The following is a 20491-nucleotide window of genomic DNA, read 5'->3' on the forward strand; positions in this document are numbered from 1 at the left end:
ACTTGTTGTTGATCCTTGATGTGATCTTTCACTGCTTGAACCTTTTTCTTCTTGATATGTCCTTCTATCTCTAGAGGTTGATGAGTGGTAATTTCTTCCAATCCTTTACAAGATATGGTCGGATTCATTTCTTGATGCTCGATGTGATCTTTCACTTCTTGAACATTTTTCTTCTTGATATGTCCTTCTATCTTGATAGTTTGAGGAGTGGTAATTTCGAACAATGAATTACAAGATATGGTTGGATTCATTTCTTCTTTCTCAATGTGATCTTTCACTTCTTGCACCTTTTTCTTCTTGATATGTCCTTCTATCTTGAGAGTTTGATTGGTAATTCTTGCCAATGCTTTACAATATATGGTCTGGTTCGTTTCTTCTTTCTCTGGGGTGGGGTCCTGGCGTATATCTTCTTCTTTTGATGTTTCTTGATCCTTTTCTTCCTCCTCTTCATATTCTATGTAAAATAATTTCTTCTCAGCACACTTATGACCTTTAGTACATTTTCTATCACAATTGTAACAAAGCCCTTTTTCTCTTTTTTCTTCCAATTGTTGTGGTGTAACCCTTGTAGGTTGTAGAAGGCTAGGAGAAACAACACTTCCATCTTTATAGTTGTGAGGGGTACGCTTCCTGGTTTCCATAATTTTGCTTTCCACTATGTCACAAAGCCCTTTTACTCTTTCCAATCGTTGTGGTGTTGCTCTAAAGAAGGTGTTGCTCTTTGTATCCTCATAATGTGCTATCATTTCCTCCGTGAAAATTGACCACGTAACAAGTTGTTTACAAGAACAAAGCCCTTTGTACCATAAAAATTGATCTGGTTCTAAATATGAAGATGCAATACATACCTTTTGTAATAGTTGTACACCATGCAGATCAAAATATTGCTCCATCTGAAGTATCCAATTTACCGGATCCTTGCCATCAAACTTCCTCGTCTTGTTTTTTCTTGATTTTAGGAGCTCGACCTTGAAACGACTGTAACTATGTACTTTTGGATCTTTAAGTTCTAAAATTGCAACCTATAGAAGCCTTCTGTGTCCTCTTTCCAATGCCACTAGTCTGATCCAAATTGGATTCTCCAAGAAAGAGTTATGCACAATCTCCTGCAGTGACCTGATTGTAGACTAGTTCAGTAGAGTGAACTTGTATGAAGTTCCAAGTGTCATTGTTTCACGATTTGAATCTGAAAAATATATAAAAGAAAACTACAGTCCGTCCTCTTTTTGTACCTTCTTACGAAATTTCAATCTGATCCTCAGAAAGAAAGTTATGACGATTTTTCCCAGGTCACCTGTTTTGAATGTAATTCAGGAGTCTGCAAAAAGACCAACTTCCTCAGATCATATCTCCGCAAATATCCCGTGAAAAGCTCTGAAATTCGGACCCAAGGTTCAGCGTGATTTCTTCTCAAATGGGTCTTTTTTCTTACTTTTGAAACGTCAGAGAAAAAACGTTATAGCGAAAATGCCATGATGACCTATTTGGAGCAGCGAAACCCTAGAATCAAAGCTCTCATACCAAATGTTATGAAACCAGCTCAAGAAAAGATAGAAAAGATAGATCAACGCCTTAGATTTCAGCCTCTTCGAGGGGGCAGCCTCCTTTGCATTACATAAATGAACAATTCTTCGATGATACAAATGAAAAGACCTCCTTTCTATATATAGGAGTCTAAGGGGTCATAACATAATCAGAGTCGACATAACAATAATAATGTAAGGGCACAATAATAACAATAGTCGGCTTCTATGGGGGCACAATAGTAACAATATGGGCACTACATGGGTACATAAATATAATAAGTGGGTTATACTAATAACAATAAGGGGTTAGACTAGTAGTATAGGGGCCTAACATTCTCTCACTTGAAACCCCCTCAATTGCTTTCAAGTAATTCCACATCTCCATCTCATGACCACTTAATTTCTTATTATTGGCATTAAGCATAGAATCCTATGAATTATTAGATGATCATTTTATAAGGGGCCTAACATCTATCTCGTTATTGGAATTGTTCAAGCCATGATCAATTTTTAAGGGGCCTAACATCTATCTCATTATTGGAACTGTGCACAGCATGGACACATTTCTAACAAAAGCAAAAGAGTAGTATACTAAAAGTAAAGGTTGTTGTTGTTGTAACTCCAATCGTTGTAATAATCCCTTTTGAGGAAGTGGAACTCTTCATATCTATGAGAGTAGGAGGATTAATGGACATTGGTGGGCTTTGGTTTTAATATGTTGGTGTGCTGGATGAGGGATGATTTGCAGGAGGAGGAGGAAGGCCCTGTGTGGGAGGAAAAAAACGTCTCAAGATTTTGTGCTGAGATTATATGTTGGGAGAAGGTCATTTCGGTGAGACATAAAACACTGAAAAATGCCCATATCATCATTTAACATAGTTACCGATCAAAGGAGAAAATGACCTAGTACTCATTTTTTTTTTTAGGTAGCAAAAAATCACTCGATTTTGAAAAATGGTGATTCATAATACACCTTTTTTTCTTAGCATATTTTTGCCACTTTAAATTTTTTTATGTATCAGGTATGAACAATTTTTTTAAATGTTAGTGATTTTTATGTTGATTTTGAAAAGTATTGATGCAGTATCAACACATTTTTTTAGAGGGCTTATTTTTTACGCTTTAATTTTTATCTATTTTTATGTATCAAATGTAAACATTTTTTTTTGTTAGTGATTTTCATCTTGATTTTGAAAAGTGCTGATGACCATCAATGCTTTTTGTTTAGAGGGCTTAATTTTTACACTTTAAATTTTCTAATGAATTAAGTGTGGATACTTTTTTTAAAATGTTGCTTATTTTCATGTTAGTAATAAAACATAAAAATAAAAAAATAAAAACATGACAAAAAAAAATCAAATACAAAAAAATAAAAAATAAACAAAACAAAAACAAAAGATATATATATATATATATCAAAAAATAAATAAAAATTGATTTTTTTTCAAAAAAATAAATAAAGAAAAACAAATTAAACCAAAAAAATCTAAAAACAGTTTTTTAAGTTAAAAAACAAATAAAAAATAAAAACCTCGTTAAAAACAAAAAACTTAAAATAATTAACAAAAATAATAAAATTAAAAATAAAAATAAATTAAGGAAAAAGAATTAAAAAAAATCAATTAGAAAAAATCAATTAAAATAATTAAATTAAATAATTTAAATAAACAAAATTTAAAATTTAAAATAAAATAAAAATTTAAGACTTAAGAAAAAATTATAAAAATAAAGAAATAACATAAAAGAATATAACAAAAATAAAAATTTAAAATATAAAAAAATAAAAAAATAAAAAAGAACAAAGAAAAAAAACAAAACAAAACAGAAAACAAAACAAAAAACAAAAAACAAAATTGGGAAAAAGAAATCAAAACAATTAAAAAAAATAAACTCTATATATTAAAAAAAAAATCAAAACATTTATAAATAATTACATTTATAAATAAATAAATAAGTAAATAAAATCAAAATTTAAAAATATTTAAATTTTAACCAAAAACAAAATAGTAAAAAAACCATTACAATAAATAAATAAGTAAAATATTAAAATATTAAAAAGAAAACTCAATTAAAAGAATATAAAAAAACATTAAATAATAATAATAATAATAATTAAAAAATATATATATAAAATAATAAAAAGCAAAAAAGCAAAAAAAAAACAAAAAACAAAAAAAAGGCATAACCCCCCTCCCCCGTCGCTCCCTGTGCCCCCACCCCTTCCCTCCCCTCCGATCCTCCCATTTCTCGTCCCCAACCCTCTGCCCTCACCCCCCTCCCCTCCCAACCCGACCCTCCCCCCCTACCTGGACCCCCAGCCAGTAGCCAAGAGGCCGCAGGCTAGGGGTCTAGGTAGGTGGGGAGGCCTAGGTTGGGAGGGGAGGAGGGTGAGGGAGGGCGGTGACGGGGTGGGAGTGGGACGGGTCGGGGAGGCAGGGGAGGGAAGAGGAGAGGGCCGAGGCGGGTAGGGGATGGGAGAGGTGAGGGCCTCAAGGAGAGGGGAGAGGGTGCAACCGGTAGGGGAGAGGGGCTAAGGCGGAGCTAGGGTGGAGGTTATTTTTTTATATTTTTTTAATTGTTTTCTTTTAATATATTTATTTTTTTTATTTTTATTTTTTTAATTGTTTTTTTTTAATATTTTTCATCTTTTTTATTTTTATTTTTCTATATTTTTTAAATTTATTTTTTTTAAATATATATTTTTTAATTGTTCTTTTTTGATATTATTTAATTTTATTTTTTTTTAAATGTTTTGAATTTTTTTTATAGTTTTTTTTTATTGTTTTGAAAAAAAAATCAATTTTATTTTATTTTATTTTTATTTTTACAATTTAATTTTTTATTTTTTTTGTTTATTTAAATATTTTTAATTTTTAATTTTAATTGATTTTTTTTTAATTTTAATTTTGTTTGGTAATTATTTTAAAATTTTTCTTCTTTTTATTTCCTAATGAGGTTTCTATTTTTTTTGTTTAAAAAAAAATTATTAATTTGTTTTTTTTAATTGTATATTAAAAAAAAATCATTTTTTTAATTTTTTTTTAGATATTTTTTTTTTCAATATATATATATATATATATATATGTATAGTCTTTGCGAGTTAATTTTGGTTTTTTTTTTGTCTTATAATTTTTTTCCCATTTTTTAATTCTAAATTTAATTTTATTTTTTTAAATTTAATTTTATTTTATTTTTTGGTAATTATTTAACCTTTTTTTAAATGATGTTTCTAATTTTTTTTAACTTAAAACAAAAGTGCTTTTTTATTATTTATTTATTTTTTAATTATATATATATATATATATATATATATATATATAAAATTTTTTTAACAGTTAATTCTGATTTGTTTTATTATATATCTTATGATATTTCATTAATTTTTTGTCATGAATCGTCCCCTTGCCACCCTTGGCCATTTGGGCCTCGGGTGGTCGGGGATTTTTTTTTTTTTTGGGTTAAGTTTTTAAATTTTTTTGATGTCGTATTTAATTTTTGTAATTTTTTTTTTTCAATTTTTTATTTCTTATTTTTTATTTGGTTTTTATTTTATTTTACTCTTTTTTTTTTCTTTTTTTTTTAAATTTTACATGGTATGTTTATTTTTTTTTACATTTTATAGTTTTTTTTTTATGTCGTTACTCTATATTTTTTATATTTGATTTTTTTTGTCATGTTTTTAATGTTTTATTACTTGTTTTTTTTTTCAATATTTAAATTTTGTTTTCATATATATATATATATTGCAAGGTCTGTGTCAATGCTTGTCTAGCAACCCAATCCCATAATGTGCAATTTGTTAGATGATTTTAATGCTTTTGTTATAATGAATCGAGTCAGCGCCACAATGTGTTAATTTCATGGTTGGTCTTTAAGTTTTCATTACAATGGGTTGAGCTGACCTACACTGCGTCTCAATTTGGTAGTCGATTTTAAAAAAAAAATTGCAATGTATCAAGTTGTCTTAGGCTAAGATTTTAAAATTGAAATACATTTAGCATTTAAAAAAAATACTCTTGGTATAATAACTTTTTCATTCAGGGCTTCATTTTTAAAGTTTTTCTAGTCATAAATTTTTTCCATAATGTCATGCTTGAAATATTTTGAAAACTTAAGATTGTTTTGTAGTCATAATCTTTGGTTTTAATTCCATGGTTGAAAATTTGTCAAGGTTTTAATGTTTTTCTAAGTTGTGATATTTTATCTTTAATGTTATGGTTGAAAACAGTTATAAATTTATTTTTAGCACCATGCTTGAAAATTGTTGGAATTTTAAGGTTTTTCAAAGAAGTGATATTTTAAATTTATTGTCATACTTAAAAATCATTGGAATTTTAAGGCTTTTCAAATATGTGATATTTTATCTTTAATGTCATGCTTGAAAATCATTGGAAATTTAAAGTCTTTCAGAGTCACAACATTTTAATTTTAACGTCATTATTAAACAAATATTAAAAATGTACCCTGCAAAAAAGACGTTATTCCGGCATCAACACTTTTCAATTTCAAGGTGTTTTTTGCACCAAACAAAATGGATTTTATTGCTTTTTACTGTTATTTTTAAAAAATATTGAAAATTTACTCTGAAAAAAAAATGGATGCAAAAGCAACACTTTTTATTTTGGGGTTTCATGTTTTTTTTTTTAATTTTTTGGCTCGAGTACCCATTTTGAGATAATAGTTCTTGTTTGATCGATAACTATGTTATTCGATTAATCTCTTTGGCCTGCTTTTCTCAGGATTGCCAAAGATTCATTCCCATGATTTTGCACTTGAAAAGTTTCATCTTCGAAAATCCTCCTCTAGATGTGCAAGCTCCAACTCTACTTCTCTGTTTTTAAGCCTTTTTCAGTGCTATGATCACTTCAAATTTGATTATTTGCTTCCAAATCTGACTCTTTCTCCTTCGCATTTGAATTTTACTGCGCTTTGAATTTTGTGAATGGTAAGTTAACCACTACACACTCGCATTTCATTTATTTGACTAGTTTACTATATTTTTATGGAAAACAATGAATGCTAATGCTTACATGCATTTTTCTCGAGTCCATAAGGAGATGGAGAGAGCAGATACACATGCATTTTGCACGATCCCATAAGGAGATGGAGAAAGAAAAAAAATACTAGCAAGTCCATCTAGGGACATGCACCCCGAGATCTACTTCTGGATGGGTAAAATTGTTTTGTCTTGGATGGGCTATTAAACAAGTAGATGTGCTTAATTGATCATTTAAAAGGTAAAATCCACAACATCATGTGACCATGCAATGATAATTACTTAGAAGTTTATTCCAAGAAAATCTCACAATGACCCAATGTCACATGGAATCACTCAAGTTTTTTGGTATACAATATTTGCACATTCTTATTAAATGAGAGGCTAGTCTTTTAATTCTATAGTTATAACGCATTTTAATAATTCTCAATATGCTATATATTAAAAAGGAGTATTATTCTAAATAAGCATCCCTAGGGATTATTTATTATTAATAATCTAGTTGAAGAGACTAATTTCATAGTACAATTTGAAAGTAGTTGCATAAATCCCAACTTGCCAAGTTATCGTTTCTATTTATAGCCTCATTGCAATCTCAACATTAGTACCATATGAACCCAAGAACCTAGTATTCAAGCATTTAAATTATGAAAATATGTGTTGGTACATTAGGCACCACATTTCCCTTGATTAACATTTATGATAAAGAAACCTCTTGATAGAGTTTCTCCTATCATGGAGTCATTCACATTCTGTTTCCGCGGAATAGTTACTACAAGAAGAGTCAACGGGTAATAATTTAAAAATGGGAAAATAAGAAAAAATCAAAGGATACTATGATAAATATTCAAGAACATTTTTACAAAACGGAGTTAGGGTTTAGCTTACTTCCAACTTCTTTGAAATCCGATTTCATGGACACTGACGAGAACATTAAAATTGTGAACAAAATTCCTTAGCTATAATATATACTACAATCACAATAAGCTATAAATCAATACTATTGAATGATTAAAATAAGTTACAAAATTGAATACTTTATATCCTTACAAAGGATAACATTCCCTGAAATGCCTAGGACTAAGCCTAATTTTATATTTAGATAATGGGAAAAGATCTAGGAAAAATTACTAGCATCATGTTGAGACCAATGCAAATTCTAAAATAACCCTTGAGTAGTTCATTACCTGCACACAGTCAAGAATAGATCGTAATTTCTTTGCATTAAGAAGATTTATGAACTAAAGGAAATCTCGGTTGCTTTATCACAAGGATATGGATAAAAAAAAAAAGTCAAATGTGATGCATGCATATGCATGTAAAACATTTACCAATTTGTGACCAAAGCAAAAAAAATTATTTACAAAGAAGAAAAACTACCACCATGTTTGTCCAACATTTATATTGAAATCACCAATCTCTACAAAGTCAAGAAATTTTCAGATCCCGACTTTGAAAACGAATAGTCCACAGAAAATACATTTTTGCTTTTGAATTGTGTTTGCAATGTTTCCTTTGTAAAACCACCTTGGCAATACATTGTGGCCGTCTGGAGTTGTTTTTCACATGATAAAAATGAGGGGATTATTTCATAATAACTCTTTTGAAGTCAACTTTGTTTTTTGGAAAGACCACCACAATGTTCTTTGCACCATAATTTGTCACTTTAAGAATAAAATACATGTTATAATAAGTTGCTTGAGTGAATAAGCAACATTAAGCTATGATATTGTACACCGTCCTTATCCTTTAATTCTATAAAAAAATCTTGAATTATGTTACAAAATGGTGTTTTCATTAGGAAAATGGTGTTGGAGGACACCATCACCATTTCTTGTTTGAAACATAATTCACAATGAAGCACACAAAGGAAAATTCTCAATATTGTAGTGATATTCCACTACTTAATTCAAAGATTTAGTTACTTTCTTACAAAGCAGGAAATAATGAAGGTGGCCTTCCATGTACAAACCTATGGTCATTTTAACATTGAATGGATAATTAAAGAATCCTTCACAGTAGAAATACTTGCATGGAGGACTTCCAAATTAAGTTCTTCCAGTGTTGTCATCAATCGTGCAATAGGATGGTTATGTTTAGTACATTGAATTCTTATTATCACCTCCCGATCAACAAAGCAGACTTCTAAATTCAAGCCAAGGAATTTCTCCTCATTAAAACCTTTAAGGTCAATGCATGAAATATCTTTTGTTTCTTTACCTACCAACTTCAAAAAATTCATCAATAATTCCTTCTTTATGGTGTCAATTTAAATGTACAATTCAACCTTCTCAGACTCCAAATCTTGTTGTTTGGAACATAGTGCTTTGATATAAGCAACGACATCACCGAGTAGAGAAGCTTTTTCCAATTTTGACACATTATGAACCATGGTAGGAAGCTCATTAAATTTCTCATGCCTTTGTCGCTCAACCTCAACGTGATTCATAGGCTCTTCACGACCCTTTGCATGCTTTCTCCCACGTTTTTGTGGCTTTCTCTTGACCACAACAAACATTGAATCTTTAATTGAGGCAGACGGTTCTACATCAAGCATCTCTGAATTAATGCTAGAGCGCAAGCCTCCTAGAGCAATTGGATCAGGTGGATTAGATGGTAAACCAATAGTATCCTCTTTTATTGTTGGCTTTATCAAGTTATTTTCATTGCCTTTAAAAACCCAATGTGTGGGTTTGTGGTTCTGCACTGTTTACTGTTTCTGTAATATGGATGGCGGGCACTTCAAGGGCTTCAATGTCCTGAGTTAAGAGTATGCAAAAATTATTTGTCATTTTTAACCACTAAAGAACTTTGTTCATCGAACACATATTACTTTTTGTTTTCTTGTCACAGATAACACATATGCTTTTTGTTTGCTTCTCACAGATAACACAAATGCCTATTGTTTGCTTGTCACATATAATAATGTAGTGGAGGCCCATGAAATGTTCTCAACAGTTGAAGGAATATGTCCCACCAAAGCAGACACTTGAGAGTTTTCTTGTTAAACAAAATAAGATGAAAACAATTTCTTGTTATGTTAATGTCAGCATTGATGTCAAATTCATTAGGACATAGCTAATCCTTTGTAAAACTGTTAGTTTGTGATGGTGATATTTAAATACTGTGGTTCTTGAATGACATAACGAGATTGTAAAAGTTTGTGACAATTTTTTAAAACTAAAATTCCCCAAATAACTAAAACAGAGACAAACATTATATCAAATACAATGTCAATCATACTTGTGTAAAATGGAAAATGTTGTTAATGAAGAGTAACACATCTTGGCCTTCGACGTCTCAAAAATGCTCTACAACAGTCAATCCTATAAGCCCAACAAGTGCACGAGCACCAAGTGGTTCATTAATTTGACCATATATAAGAGCACACTTGCTTTCACCTTATATAGCAAGAAAATCATTAATTAGTAGACAATCCTCTGATTATGTGTGCAAAGAACAACTCTTCATAAATGGGTGAATGAAGAGCCTGCTTTGAAGGGTTTCAAAGATGGTGATTCATTCACGACAAATGTCATACAATAATATATAACAAAAAACATCACATACACAACCTCATCTCCATTTGCTACACAACATGGCAGAACATCCAAGGAATAATATCACTGCTAGGGTTTAAGAGTGAGGAAGTGGGAGTTATACCCATCATAAATTAATCCCCTCTCACCAAACTAAATTCAACCCAGTTCACATCCAACCCCCCTAAACCCCAATAGAACAAGTAGAGAGAGTCCTTTCTCACAGCGGGGCCGATGCCCATCTTGTATTATTAGATGTAATGCTCGCTCAGATCCAAGTATGCCTGGAGGGTGAGGCTTGCCAAGTAGCGAAAGACATATTATCCTCCTCTTCATCCTCGTTGTCCTCATCTTCTTGTTGCACGGAGCTTGAGAAGTCTCATTTTTTTTAGGCCATGGGACTCTTCTATTTCAACCATTGTTAACAGGTCTCATGAGCCTCTTATAACGTAAGTGCAAAGCATGCCAAATGGGCACACCCTTTTGTTGTTATTGTGGTTAAGAACAAGAACCCATTGCTTTAGAAAATCGGTCCTTTGTAAGTGCAAGCACGAGCTGGAAAGGGGTGCATTTGTACTCAGAAGGTTGTTTCCAGAGATATTTCCAATAGTAGTTTCTGGCATTTGGTGGCTTTGAGCAGGCCATGTTGTAGCCTTGTTGCAACGCTCAGGGTCTACGTATAGTATCTCCCATTGAAGCATAATCCGACAAATTCTTCGATCATCATGCTCATGGGCTAGCATCCATGTGTCAAGTTATTATTGAAGGGAAGACGACGAAAATAAGTCTCTTTAATTTGCTAGATGTGTCCAGCGCAGCGCCACAAAAAAATGCCTATTAATGTAAATTTAAAATACATAATAAAATTTTTTAAATATAATTTAAATTTTATAAAATTAAAAAATTGTATTATGAAAATTATTTTACTTTATAATATATTATTAAACATATAAATCATTAAAAAATAAACCTAAAAATTAGATATTTAAAAGCATTTTAAAATACACTTCAAAAATATTCTCATTATTTGAAAAAAATAGTGAAAACGCTGTCATAACTCAATAATAATTTTATTTAAAGTAATGTATGGCAAGAGACCTCACTCAGAATGTTAATATTTAACACAGAATATTCCTGTTTAAAGTAATGTATTGCAGTTTAAAAGTAATGTATTGCAAGAGACATAACTCAGAATGCTATTTAATGTAATGTGCTGCCAGAGACATTTTCATTGCAAAAAGTTCTTAATCAACTTTAATTTCCAGAAACAAAGCTGCACACATTTTAAAAATGGCTTGAAAACGCAAACACAAATAGTTTGTTTCAGTTAAATTTTGTGTGCAATGAGATCAAAGTTCTGCTCAAAAGCACCAATATTCCTTCCGTTTAGAATGTTCAGTTAAAAACATCATTATAATGTAACGTTAATAATACATATTTAGCCTGTAATACATTTCCATAACACGTCTTATTTCCTAAGGAAGAGGATAATACCATGAAACAAATCAGACGCACGCCACTGAAAGAGATTAGGGACATGACGTAAATATGTCTCACTATTTTACACACCTAATTAATAAAACAAATCTTGCAGGCTTGTTATTACATGCCTTTAAAGCTTACTTATGACATGCCTTTAAACCTCCATGCAACCTGCAGCGAGCACTGTGGCCACTTACCCATATTGTAATTATGAAATGCTTTCATATTTTACAACCTTCGCTTGCTTCCTCCGCGGGGTATCTTTCCATGCTTTCTTCGCTTGCTACTTCCTCACAATTCGCTTCTTCCTCAGGGTATGCTTCTTCCTCAGAATTCTCTTCTTCATCAGAGTATCCTTCAAAGCTCTCTTCCTCAGAGACTTCTCTCCCTTCCACAAAGTTTTCTCCCAGTCGTTGGTGCAGCCGCTCGACTACTCCCTCACTCCATTGCAGGTTGGGACATTCGAACACATGAAGTTCCTCCAACGAGCTCAAATGCTCCGCATTGGGCAACATCTGTAATTTGGAACACCTCGTCAACAGAAGACGTTTGAGGGCTGTCAGGTTCCCAACCGAGTCCGGGAGCATCTGCAGACTGGAGCACGAGCTCAAGTCAACGCTCTGGAGGCCCGTCAGGTTCCCAACCGAGTCCGGGAGCGTCTGCAGACTGCAGCATCCGTACAAGTCAAGGCTCTGGAGGCCCGTCAGGTTCCCAACCGAGTCCGGGAGCGTTTGCAGACGGCAGCACCAGCTCAAGCCAAGGCCCTGGAGGCCCGTCAGGTTCCCAACCGAGTCCGGGAGCGTCTGCAGACTGAAACACGCGTCCAAGGCAAGGGTCCGGAGGCCCGTCAGGTTCCCAACCCAGTCCGGGAGCGTCTGCACTCTGGAGCACTTGCCCAAGCGAAGGGTCCGGAGGCCCGTCAGGTTCCCAACCGAGTCCGGGAGCGTTTGCACTCTGGAGCACCCGTACAAGGCAAGGGTCCGGAGGCCCGTCAGGTTCCCAACCGAGTCCGGGAGCGTCTGCAGACTGAAGCACGAGACCAAGTCAAGGCTCTGGAGGCCCGTCAGGTTCCCAACCGAGTCCGGGAGCGTCTGCAGACTGGAGCACTCTCTCAGCTGAAGGCTTTGGAGGCCCGTCAGGTTCCCAACCGAGTCCGGGAGCGTCTGCAGACTGGAGCACGAGCCCAGGTCAAGGCTCTGGAGGCCCGTCAGGTTCCCAACCGAGTCCGGGAGCGTCTGCAGACTGGAGCACTCTCTCAGCTGAAGGTTTTGGAGGCCCGTCAGGTTCCCAACCGAGTCCGGGAGCATCTGCAGGCTGGAGCAGTGAATCAGGTGAAGCGTTTCAAGGCCCGTCAAGTTCCCAATTGACTGTAGCATCAACTTCATCTTATAACAATGGTAGAAGCTGAGATGTTTCAGGGAATGCATATTACCAAATTCCTCTGGCAAACTTTCATGATCACTCTTGGACAGGACAAATTCTTCTAGGTGCTTCAGCTTGCCAATGGACTCTGGAACCTCTGAAAGAGGACCTTCAATATACAATTTCCTTAACTGCAAAGGTGCCTGCAATATTTACATACAGTTGGTTTGACACTCAGGAATTCTTAAGTTCAAACGACCTTTTACAAATTGAAGAAAAAAGTAAAGAGACGTGTAAATAAATCAACAAAACTACCTGAGATTGATGTTGCCACAGTGTTTTCAATTTTCTCCCCTCTATATGTAACACTCTTAAATTCTTTATTGGAAGCGAGAAAGGTAACGAGGAGCTCGGACAGTTTTCCCAGCGGAGAAACATTAGTTTCGGTAGCTCTCTACTGCTGAACACGCGTTCAACAAAATAACCTTCACCCCTAAGAATCCGCAAGTCACTTAGGTTGCAAATGCCAGAAAGGTTTTCGAAAGATTGATCAGGGACATTTCCATGAACCATGCTAATTCCACGCACCTGAAACAAGATTGACCATATTGGAGAGTTTTAAGAATTTAAAACTTCAAAATACGGATAACACAATGTTATTTAGAAAGTCGGCCGAAAGCTTCAAAATACTCACAGAAGATTGTTCAGCCACATTATAAAGATCTTCATCCGTCAGTCGCCAAAGCCGACGCGGATATTTTGAATCCTTTGCCAGATATCTGCCAAGATCTTTAATGTGGTCGTGCATTCTCAGGCAGTTTTTCCAGTCCACCTCCACCAAGCACCTGTTTTCCAGCTTCCAAAAACCCAGCGATCCCGACCAGCCAGATTCGTTCCATACTCTTATGGCAGTATCCTTATCTTCCCCTATGAAGAGACAGGCGATGTCTAAGAATATCTGCTTCTCCTCTTCATCCAGAGCATCATAACTAATCTGAAGTGTTCTTTGTATATCACTGGGAAGTATTTTGGAAGTCTTGGACAATTGTTCATTCCAATACTCTATTTTATCTTTTCCACGAAGAAGCGCCCCAAGTACTTTAAGAGATAATGGCAATCCGTTGCATACCTCCAAAAACTTTTGAACCACTTCCACAAATCCTACTACAGGATGGGGCTGACCGAAAGCGTGCAAGCAAAAGAGCTCTTGCGAGTGCTCTGGACCGAGGCCTTTCATGGTGTAAATGGATGACTCTATTATCCCTGAGCTTGTAAGCACATCTTTATTGCGAGACGTAACTAATATCAAACTCTTTGGATGAATGACATCTTTAAGCGGAAAAAGTAATGCATCCAGCTGATCAATATGATCCACATCATCTAAAACTAAAACAACAGGGGCCTGCTGAGAGGATGATAGATGCATTTTGATCTTGGATTTGCCTTCATCAACATTCTTTATTTGTACATTTGGTACACCCAAATCCTCAAGAAGGCTACTCTGCAGGGAATCTAAAGATTTGGATCTGATATCAAATAAAAAACAAGATCGATTGAATTTTTCCCTTTCACGGTTGAAAATTTCTTTGGCGACAGTCGTTTTTCCGATGCCGCCAAGACCCACAATTGCCACAATGCGAGGCTCCCCCTTCGCGGCTGCAATGACATCATCCAAGCCTTTTACATTTTTGCCCAGGCCAGTTGGATATTTAGCTACATCCAGAGGGGGCCTGCTAACCTTTTCCAAAACTCTTTGGACGACCTCCTCCACGAGCTGCCCCTCGTCGCCGCTGAATAATATTCACAATAACTGACTAATAAGTAATGCCCACAACACTAAGGGATGATATACCTATTAATCCAGCAAATTACCTATTAACTAAGAATAACATGGAAAAGTGTAGGCGCCCTTACCCGTTACACGCGCTAAGCTCAAAACCGCTTCTCTCTGCAACATCAGAAAGGGCATTCCTCCATTTCTCTATGGTGCTGGAGTCATGTCGTGGCTTCGTTTGACCGGTTTGAGGATCTAATGTTCTTTTTAGCTCAAGGCTTCTCAGGGCTCGAGCATACACTCCATCTCCGCCCTGCGTCCATCGAAGCTGGGAAGGACTGACATTATAAAAAATCGGGATAATCGTAGCCCCCGACTCCAACATCAATACGAGTTCGTTGAGGCACCAGCTTGATTCGGCATAACCCAGAGAAAATATGGCGAGATGTACCGACGCTGTTCGAATAGCCCCTTCGATTTGAGGAGTCATGTTCTCTCCTTTTTGCAATTCTTGCTGGTCCAAAAATGCTGCTACTCCTAGGGCTTTAAGACGATGATAAATATGGCTGGCGAGACCTTTCTTCACATCCGGTCCGCGGTGATTAATGAAAACCTGATAGACATAGCTGTTGGTATTGTCGAGTGAGTGGGATGTGGAGGAGGATGCGCAGGATGTAGCGTCACGAGCTGGGGTCAAGGTAACGTGTGCCATTGGAGCTAAGAAGCAGATCGAAGATGTTTTGCAGAGAAAACGCGCTTCACTTCAATATTTTTGTGTGAATGATCTCAGAGAGTGCAGAGTACCTACCAACTGTGAAGACCTCAAGAGTAATGAGCAAATGGATTGAAAACAAAACAGCACTGGTAGGAACTAATGCCCTAATGTGAACGGTGAACGTATGAAGTTCTGTCAATTTCCACCTGTCGCTGCATTATTGAGTATTGGCACTTTACAGTTGGCAGAGATGCTTCGATCTCCCTACGGATATGTATTTACCACAAATATGATTGCTTTATTGGGACCAAATAAACTCTTTTAATGTAGAACAGACGGTATCCACCGACATCTGAAGAAGTGGAAGTCGACATCCATCACTAGAAAGTGGGGCGTCTTAGCAAGTGGTAATCGAATCCCATGCCCCACAATTTCTTGGTGTTAGCTGTTCCGCAGTTTACGCGTCTGCATTCCTGACTTTTCTTAGCAAGTGGTAATAGCTGTTCCGCAGTTTACGCGTCTGCCGTCCTGACTTTTCTGAGCAAGTGGTAATCGAATCCCATTCGTTATTGCGGCCAGGCTTTTGGTTGTCTCGTTCTTCACGCAAAACACTTTGACATGGACGGTTCACATTGTTAGATGCCATAATCATTAAAATATTTTAGAAAAAAGTTTAACCCAATTAATCAAGTCCACAAAATCATTGTCATTTTCCCCACTCATTTTGCTTCTTGTTATTAATTTGTTCATTGATAATCTCCACCTAAATGCGTCAATTTTTGTGCATTTTCTTGATTTGCCCTCCAATTTCCTTATACAAGGAATGAAATTTTTGATATCAAAAGCATTGGCTATAACACACAAACTATACATAAGTTTCACTAATTTTTTAATTCCCACTAACTTATCCATCGAGGAACAAAGAAGACAACACAACAAAGTAGCATGACAAGTTGGGCTCAATATTGCACCACTAACGTCCTATGGCTTGCACATGCTAACCCATCATCCTTGTCTCTATGTTGCCATTTATGATCCAAACCAAACTAAGTCATTATATCTCTTTCAAATATTAATTGAGCTTGTGTTGTTACAAGTGAGCTTTTTTGTTATTGGAGACTCATACCTCAAAGCTAATCTAGCAATATTCTTTGTATCAACAACATATCATATGTTTAATGGTTCTCACAATTGAATGCAAAAGATCCTTTATATGTTTTAATGGGTTTAAACAACAATTTGAAAAGTAAGAAGAAGACTCTTAAATTAACATAATTAAATCAAACATTATGTGTCATATTAAGACACTTGACATTAATGCTTTAGTTAGGATCTAGTCACATCACAGAGGAAGGTAGTGAGAGGAGGAGTTCTCAGTGAATCTAAAAGGTCTAGACATAGTTGTTGATCTACAAACATCACATGGTGTAATAAAGGTATGAATTTCCAATATGCATTTCCTTATAAATGTTAGCAAATTTCTCATATTCTCTTTGTGCTCAAGATGATGTCATAGTGGTGAAGCTCATTTACAAAAGGAGTGACAACATATGGCCTTAATATGCTCTAGATTTATGAACATGGCATGATCCCACTCGATAATGGTGGTAGGATAAGAGAGAACGGAATTGTGTTAAATTAGAGAAAGGAGCCTTATGCATAAAATTATTACATGGTGGGTCACAATGCGTTCCTTGTGGCATATACCATAATGACAACCCTGATCCGTTAATCCCATTCCTTTTTTTTTAGTGAGTGACATTCACTAACTTACATGTTTCATAGTTTTCCCACACTACGAAATGTCTTCTCTTGTCTATACTTGTAAGTTTTCCCATTACAACATCATGCATGTACAAACACGTGTAAAAACACTTAGACTATAAGAGGAGGTGGGTGGGATTAAATATTAAGATATATAAAATTTTGGAAAATTATAGAAAATACATCAACTTTATTAATAACCTTGGGCAAAAACATCAACAACATTCCAATGGAAATGGAGGATGAACATTAAAAGGATTCAATATATGTGACAATATGTCAAAGATATGTTTGTGTCAACCTTAAAGCCTGAAATATGAAATTTCTATAAGGATGTTGATCCAAGGCTCACAAGATGGATGTGAAAAATATCTTAATTGAATGTTATGGTATCCACTATATTGCATGGGTCTAGAAATCCCATCTTTGTGTCCTATTGTAGTTACTACAACAACACCAAATTTTTAACATTCTCAAAATTTGGAGTCCCCCTATCTTGAACTTTCCAATGGACAAATTGCCACGATTCTTCTAAGTTTATTTACCTTGTGATTTCTCTAAGTTTCTTTTCAATTATCAAAATCTTCCTAAAGTATTTATCACAACTTACCTTCTCAATTTTGCAACTAGTCACAATGCAACTATCCATTGAAGATCCACAATAACGAGGCATCCCCATAGCTTTAATTGTGTTATCACACTCTAACATTTTAGTTTCTAACTACGAAAATCATTTGCACTAACATACCGTTCTTTGAGATTCTTCATGCTAGAGCGCATTTATTATGCCTTATCCTCACATGTGTGGCTCAAAGCCTATATTAAGGGGCAACTCCTCCCCCCCATTTCATTTCTACCACCTCATTTTTTATGACTTCCTGAGTATACAATGCAAAGAGCCTCCTCAAATTGTGAACTACCCCTGCAACTCATGACTGCGACAATAACGTTTAGATCTTGGTAAGTTAGCGCATTCTCCCCTTTTAGTTTTTAATTTTGTCTTTTTTTTGCCTTTTTCATTTTGTTCTCCTGCAATGTTTCACCTCCCCAATGACTCATATTCCACTTAACCTTATTTATATGTGTGTGTGTGTGTGTGTGTGTTTGTGTATAAGACCTTCCTTTACACCCTTATTCATTCCCTTGTTGCCAAATCCTACCCTCATTCCATACTTAGTCATTTTTTGTATGTGTCATTGTAATACTCCTTCGCCTTATCGCATTGGTAGAATATATGACAACAAGCCTCCCCTCTATATATACTTAGTCATTTTTTGTATGTGTCATTGTAATACTCCTTCCCCTTATCGCATTGGTAGAATATATGACAACAAGCCTCCCCTCTATATAACTAATTTTCCCGCCACCACTTACTTTCATCCCTTCCTTATCGCATATTGCTTCCACAAGTTGCAAATGTGCCAAGATTGACTATTGATTCCCATAATCGTAACCTACCTTTGCAATTTGCATCTATGTAACATACATCCATGCTTCCCCCTCTATTGCATACTGTAACTCTTTCTCACGATAGTGCTAAAGCGCAATTTTCCTTTTCCAAATGTGATAAGCATTACCCTTGGCTAAATTTCCTTTTATCACAATCTACCTCTTTAGTCTACAACTAAGCCAATTGCAATCTTTGTAAGTTGTGCCACTTGCGAGAACAATGAATACTTTTGTGTTTTTTCCTAACATTGCATGTTTCCGTGAATATCTTTCAAATGTCAGGAATTGTTGATCTCAAGTGCTTCAACATATCATCATCTACGAGAGATATGGGACTAATGACAAGAAGAATGCCTAGAAAAAAGATAGTAGAAAGCAGTGTTGAAGGAGTGGTTGAAAATCCAAGAGTCAGAGTGCCTACTTACAAGGACGTTTATGTGTTATGTGGAAAAATTAGTGCCTTTAACATGGCTAGTAATATACCAAGCATTATCTGGGAAAAATATTCCTAAAGGTGAAGATGATTGTGACGTTTACATTAATATTAAGAAGTCATTATTTCATAAACTAGTTGCACATATGTATGTTTTTCCATGTGAGAAAACCATTGAATGGATATTGTAATCTATTGATGATGAAAACATGATAGTCAAGAGCATCTAAGGTACATCATCGACATCATACACACCACATGACATTGAAAAATATTATAAGATGTCTCAGCATCACGAGAATCTCAATCCACAGTGGTATTGCAAATTTAAGACACCAACTAAAGAGATTCTAAAGACATGATGGCAAGAACCTAGCAAATCTAGGAAGAAAAGTGATGGAATCTACAAGATTAAAGTGCTCAAGAGGGTATACCAATTGCTGATGGAAATGTGTTGCAGAATATATGGGAGAGGAGACACATAATTCTTTGAGGAGAGTTGGGTTACCATGTTACATACATGTGCCACACAAGGAACCATTTTCAATTGGCTTGATCTCTTAGGATCTTCACTCAAGTCAAATGTTAGGAGACTGAGACAACTAACAGAAGGGGATTAACCAAAATTTTATATGGATTCCTACTTGCTAGATGGCATATGTTGTAAATTATAATTTGAAGAATTAGGGTAGAGATTGACTTTTCCCATGATATCCTACCTGTACACATTTATTGCAAGCAATTTTTGGAAACAAGGTATAGAGGGAAGTACATCCAAATCACAAAGAAATTTATCTCTATGGTATATCAAAATATATTTGAAATTGAGTCACCTTACATGTCTGACAGAGCAAGGATGTCATTACTTGATGTAGTTGATTGGTTTACCCCTAGAGATTGTACATTTATAAGGGTATTTTGTGCATATAGTATCCCTCATTAGTTGCCACTATTCTTCACAGACAAGGTGGTTTTATAAGAAGTAGCGTATAAACTCACTACAGGGCTCACTCACTTGTTGATATGGCTCAAAGGGTATTACCACCCAACGTTTCTTGAGAATAAAATATAGTTGGGCATATAATCTAGTTACTTGGGTAGGTGAAGAGAAAGTAAATAATTTCATGTCGTAAAGGAAGTTGAAGCAAGTCAAGGGATAGGTACTTCCAAGCCTATAGATAACCTTGAACACTCAGATAAAGAGTCACAAGAGAACATGGATTCAGAGGAAAAGAGAGTTATGCTAAAGAGAAAACATGACTGGGGTGCCAAGAAGGAAAGGTTGAAGAAAAAAAGAGATGAATGGGAAGCTAAGAAATAAGTTGAAGAAGCAACTAAGAAAAAGCAAGCCAAGGAGGAAGCCAACAATAAGCAAGGTGAAGAAGAGGCGATAAAAAGCAAAGAGGAAGAGGAGATGAAGAAAATGGAAGAGGAAGAAAGGAAAAATAAAT

The 20491-nt window shown here is 35.1% G+C and overlaps 1 protein-coding gene and 1 pseudogene across 1 annotated transcript; both read right to left on the reverse strand.

Moving 5' to 3' along the window:
- Positions 1 to 8364: 8364 nt before the first annotated feature.
- LOC149260272 (transcription factor MYC2-like) lies at positions 8365 to 10303 on the reverse strand (annotated as a pseudogene).
- A 1152-nt stretch (positions 10304 to 11455) lies between these two features.
- LOC149260273 (disease resistance protein Roq1-like) lies at positions 11456 to 15606 on the reverse strand. The gene is made up of 4 exons (XM_089419933.1): positions 14820 to 15606; positions 13600 to 14695; positions 13221 to 13493; positions 11456 to 13108 (listed from the first exon to the last, which is right to left on the reverse strand). The coding sequence occupies exons 1-4, from the start codon at positions 15389 to 15391 to the stop codon at positions 11765 to 11767; spliced, it is 3285 nt and encodes a 1094-aa protein (XP_089276059.1). The 5' UTR covers positions 15392 to 15606; the 3' UTR covers positions 11456 to 11764.
- Between the last annotated feature and the right edge of the window lie 4885 nt (positions 15607 to 20491).

The sequence above is a fragment of the Pinus tabuliformis genome, chromosome 6 (genome assembly GCF_031772625.1).
Source record: "Pinus tabuliformis cultivar Carrire ecotype Pingquan chromosome 6, CPIR1, whole genome shotgun sequence".
Taxonomy (NCBI): Eukaryota; Viridiplantae; Streptophyta; class Pinopsida; order Pinales; family Pinaceae; genus Pinus; species Pinus tabuliformis.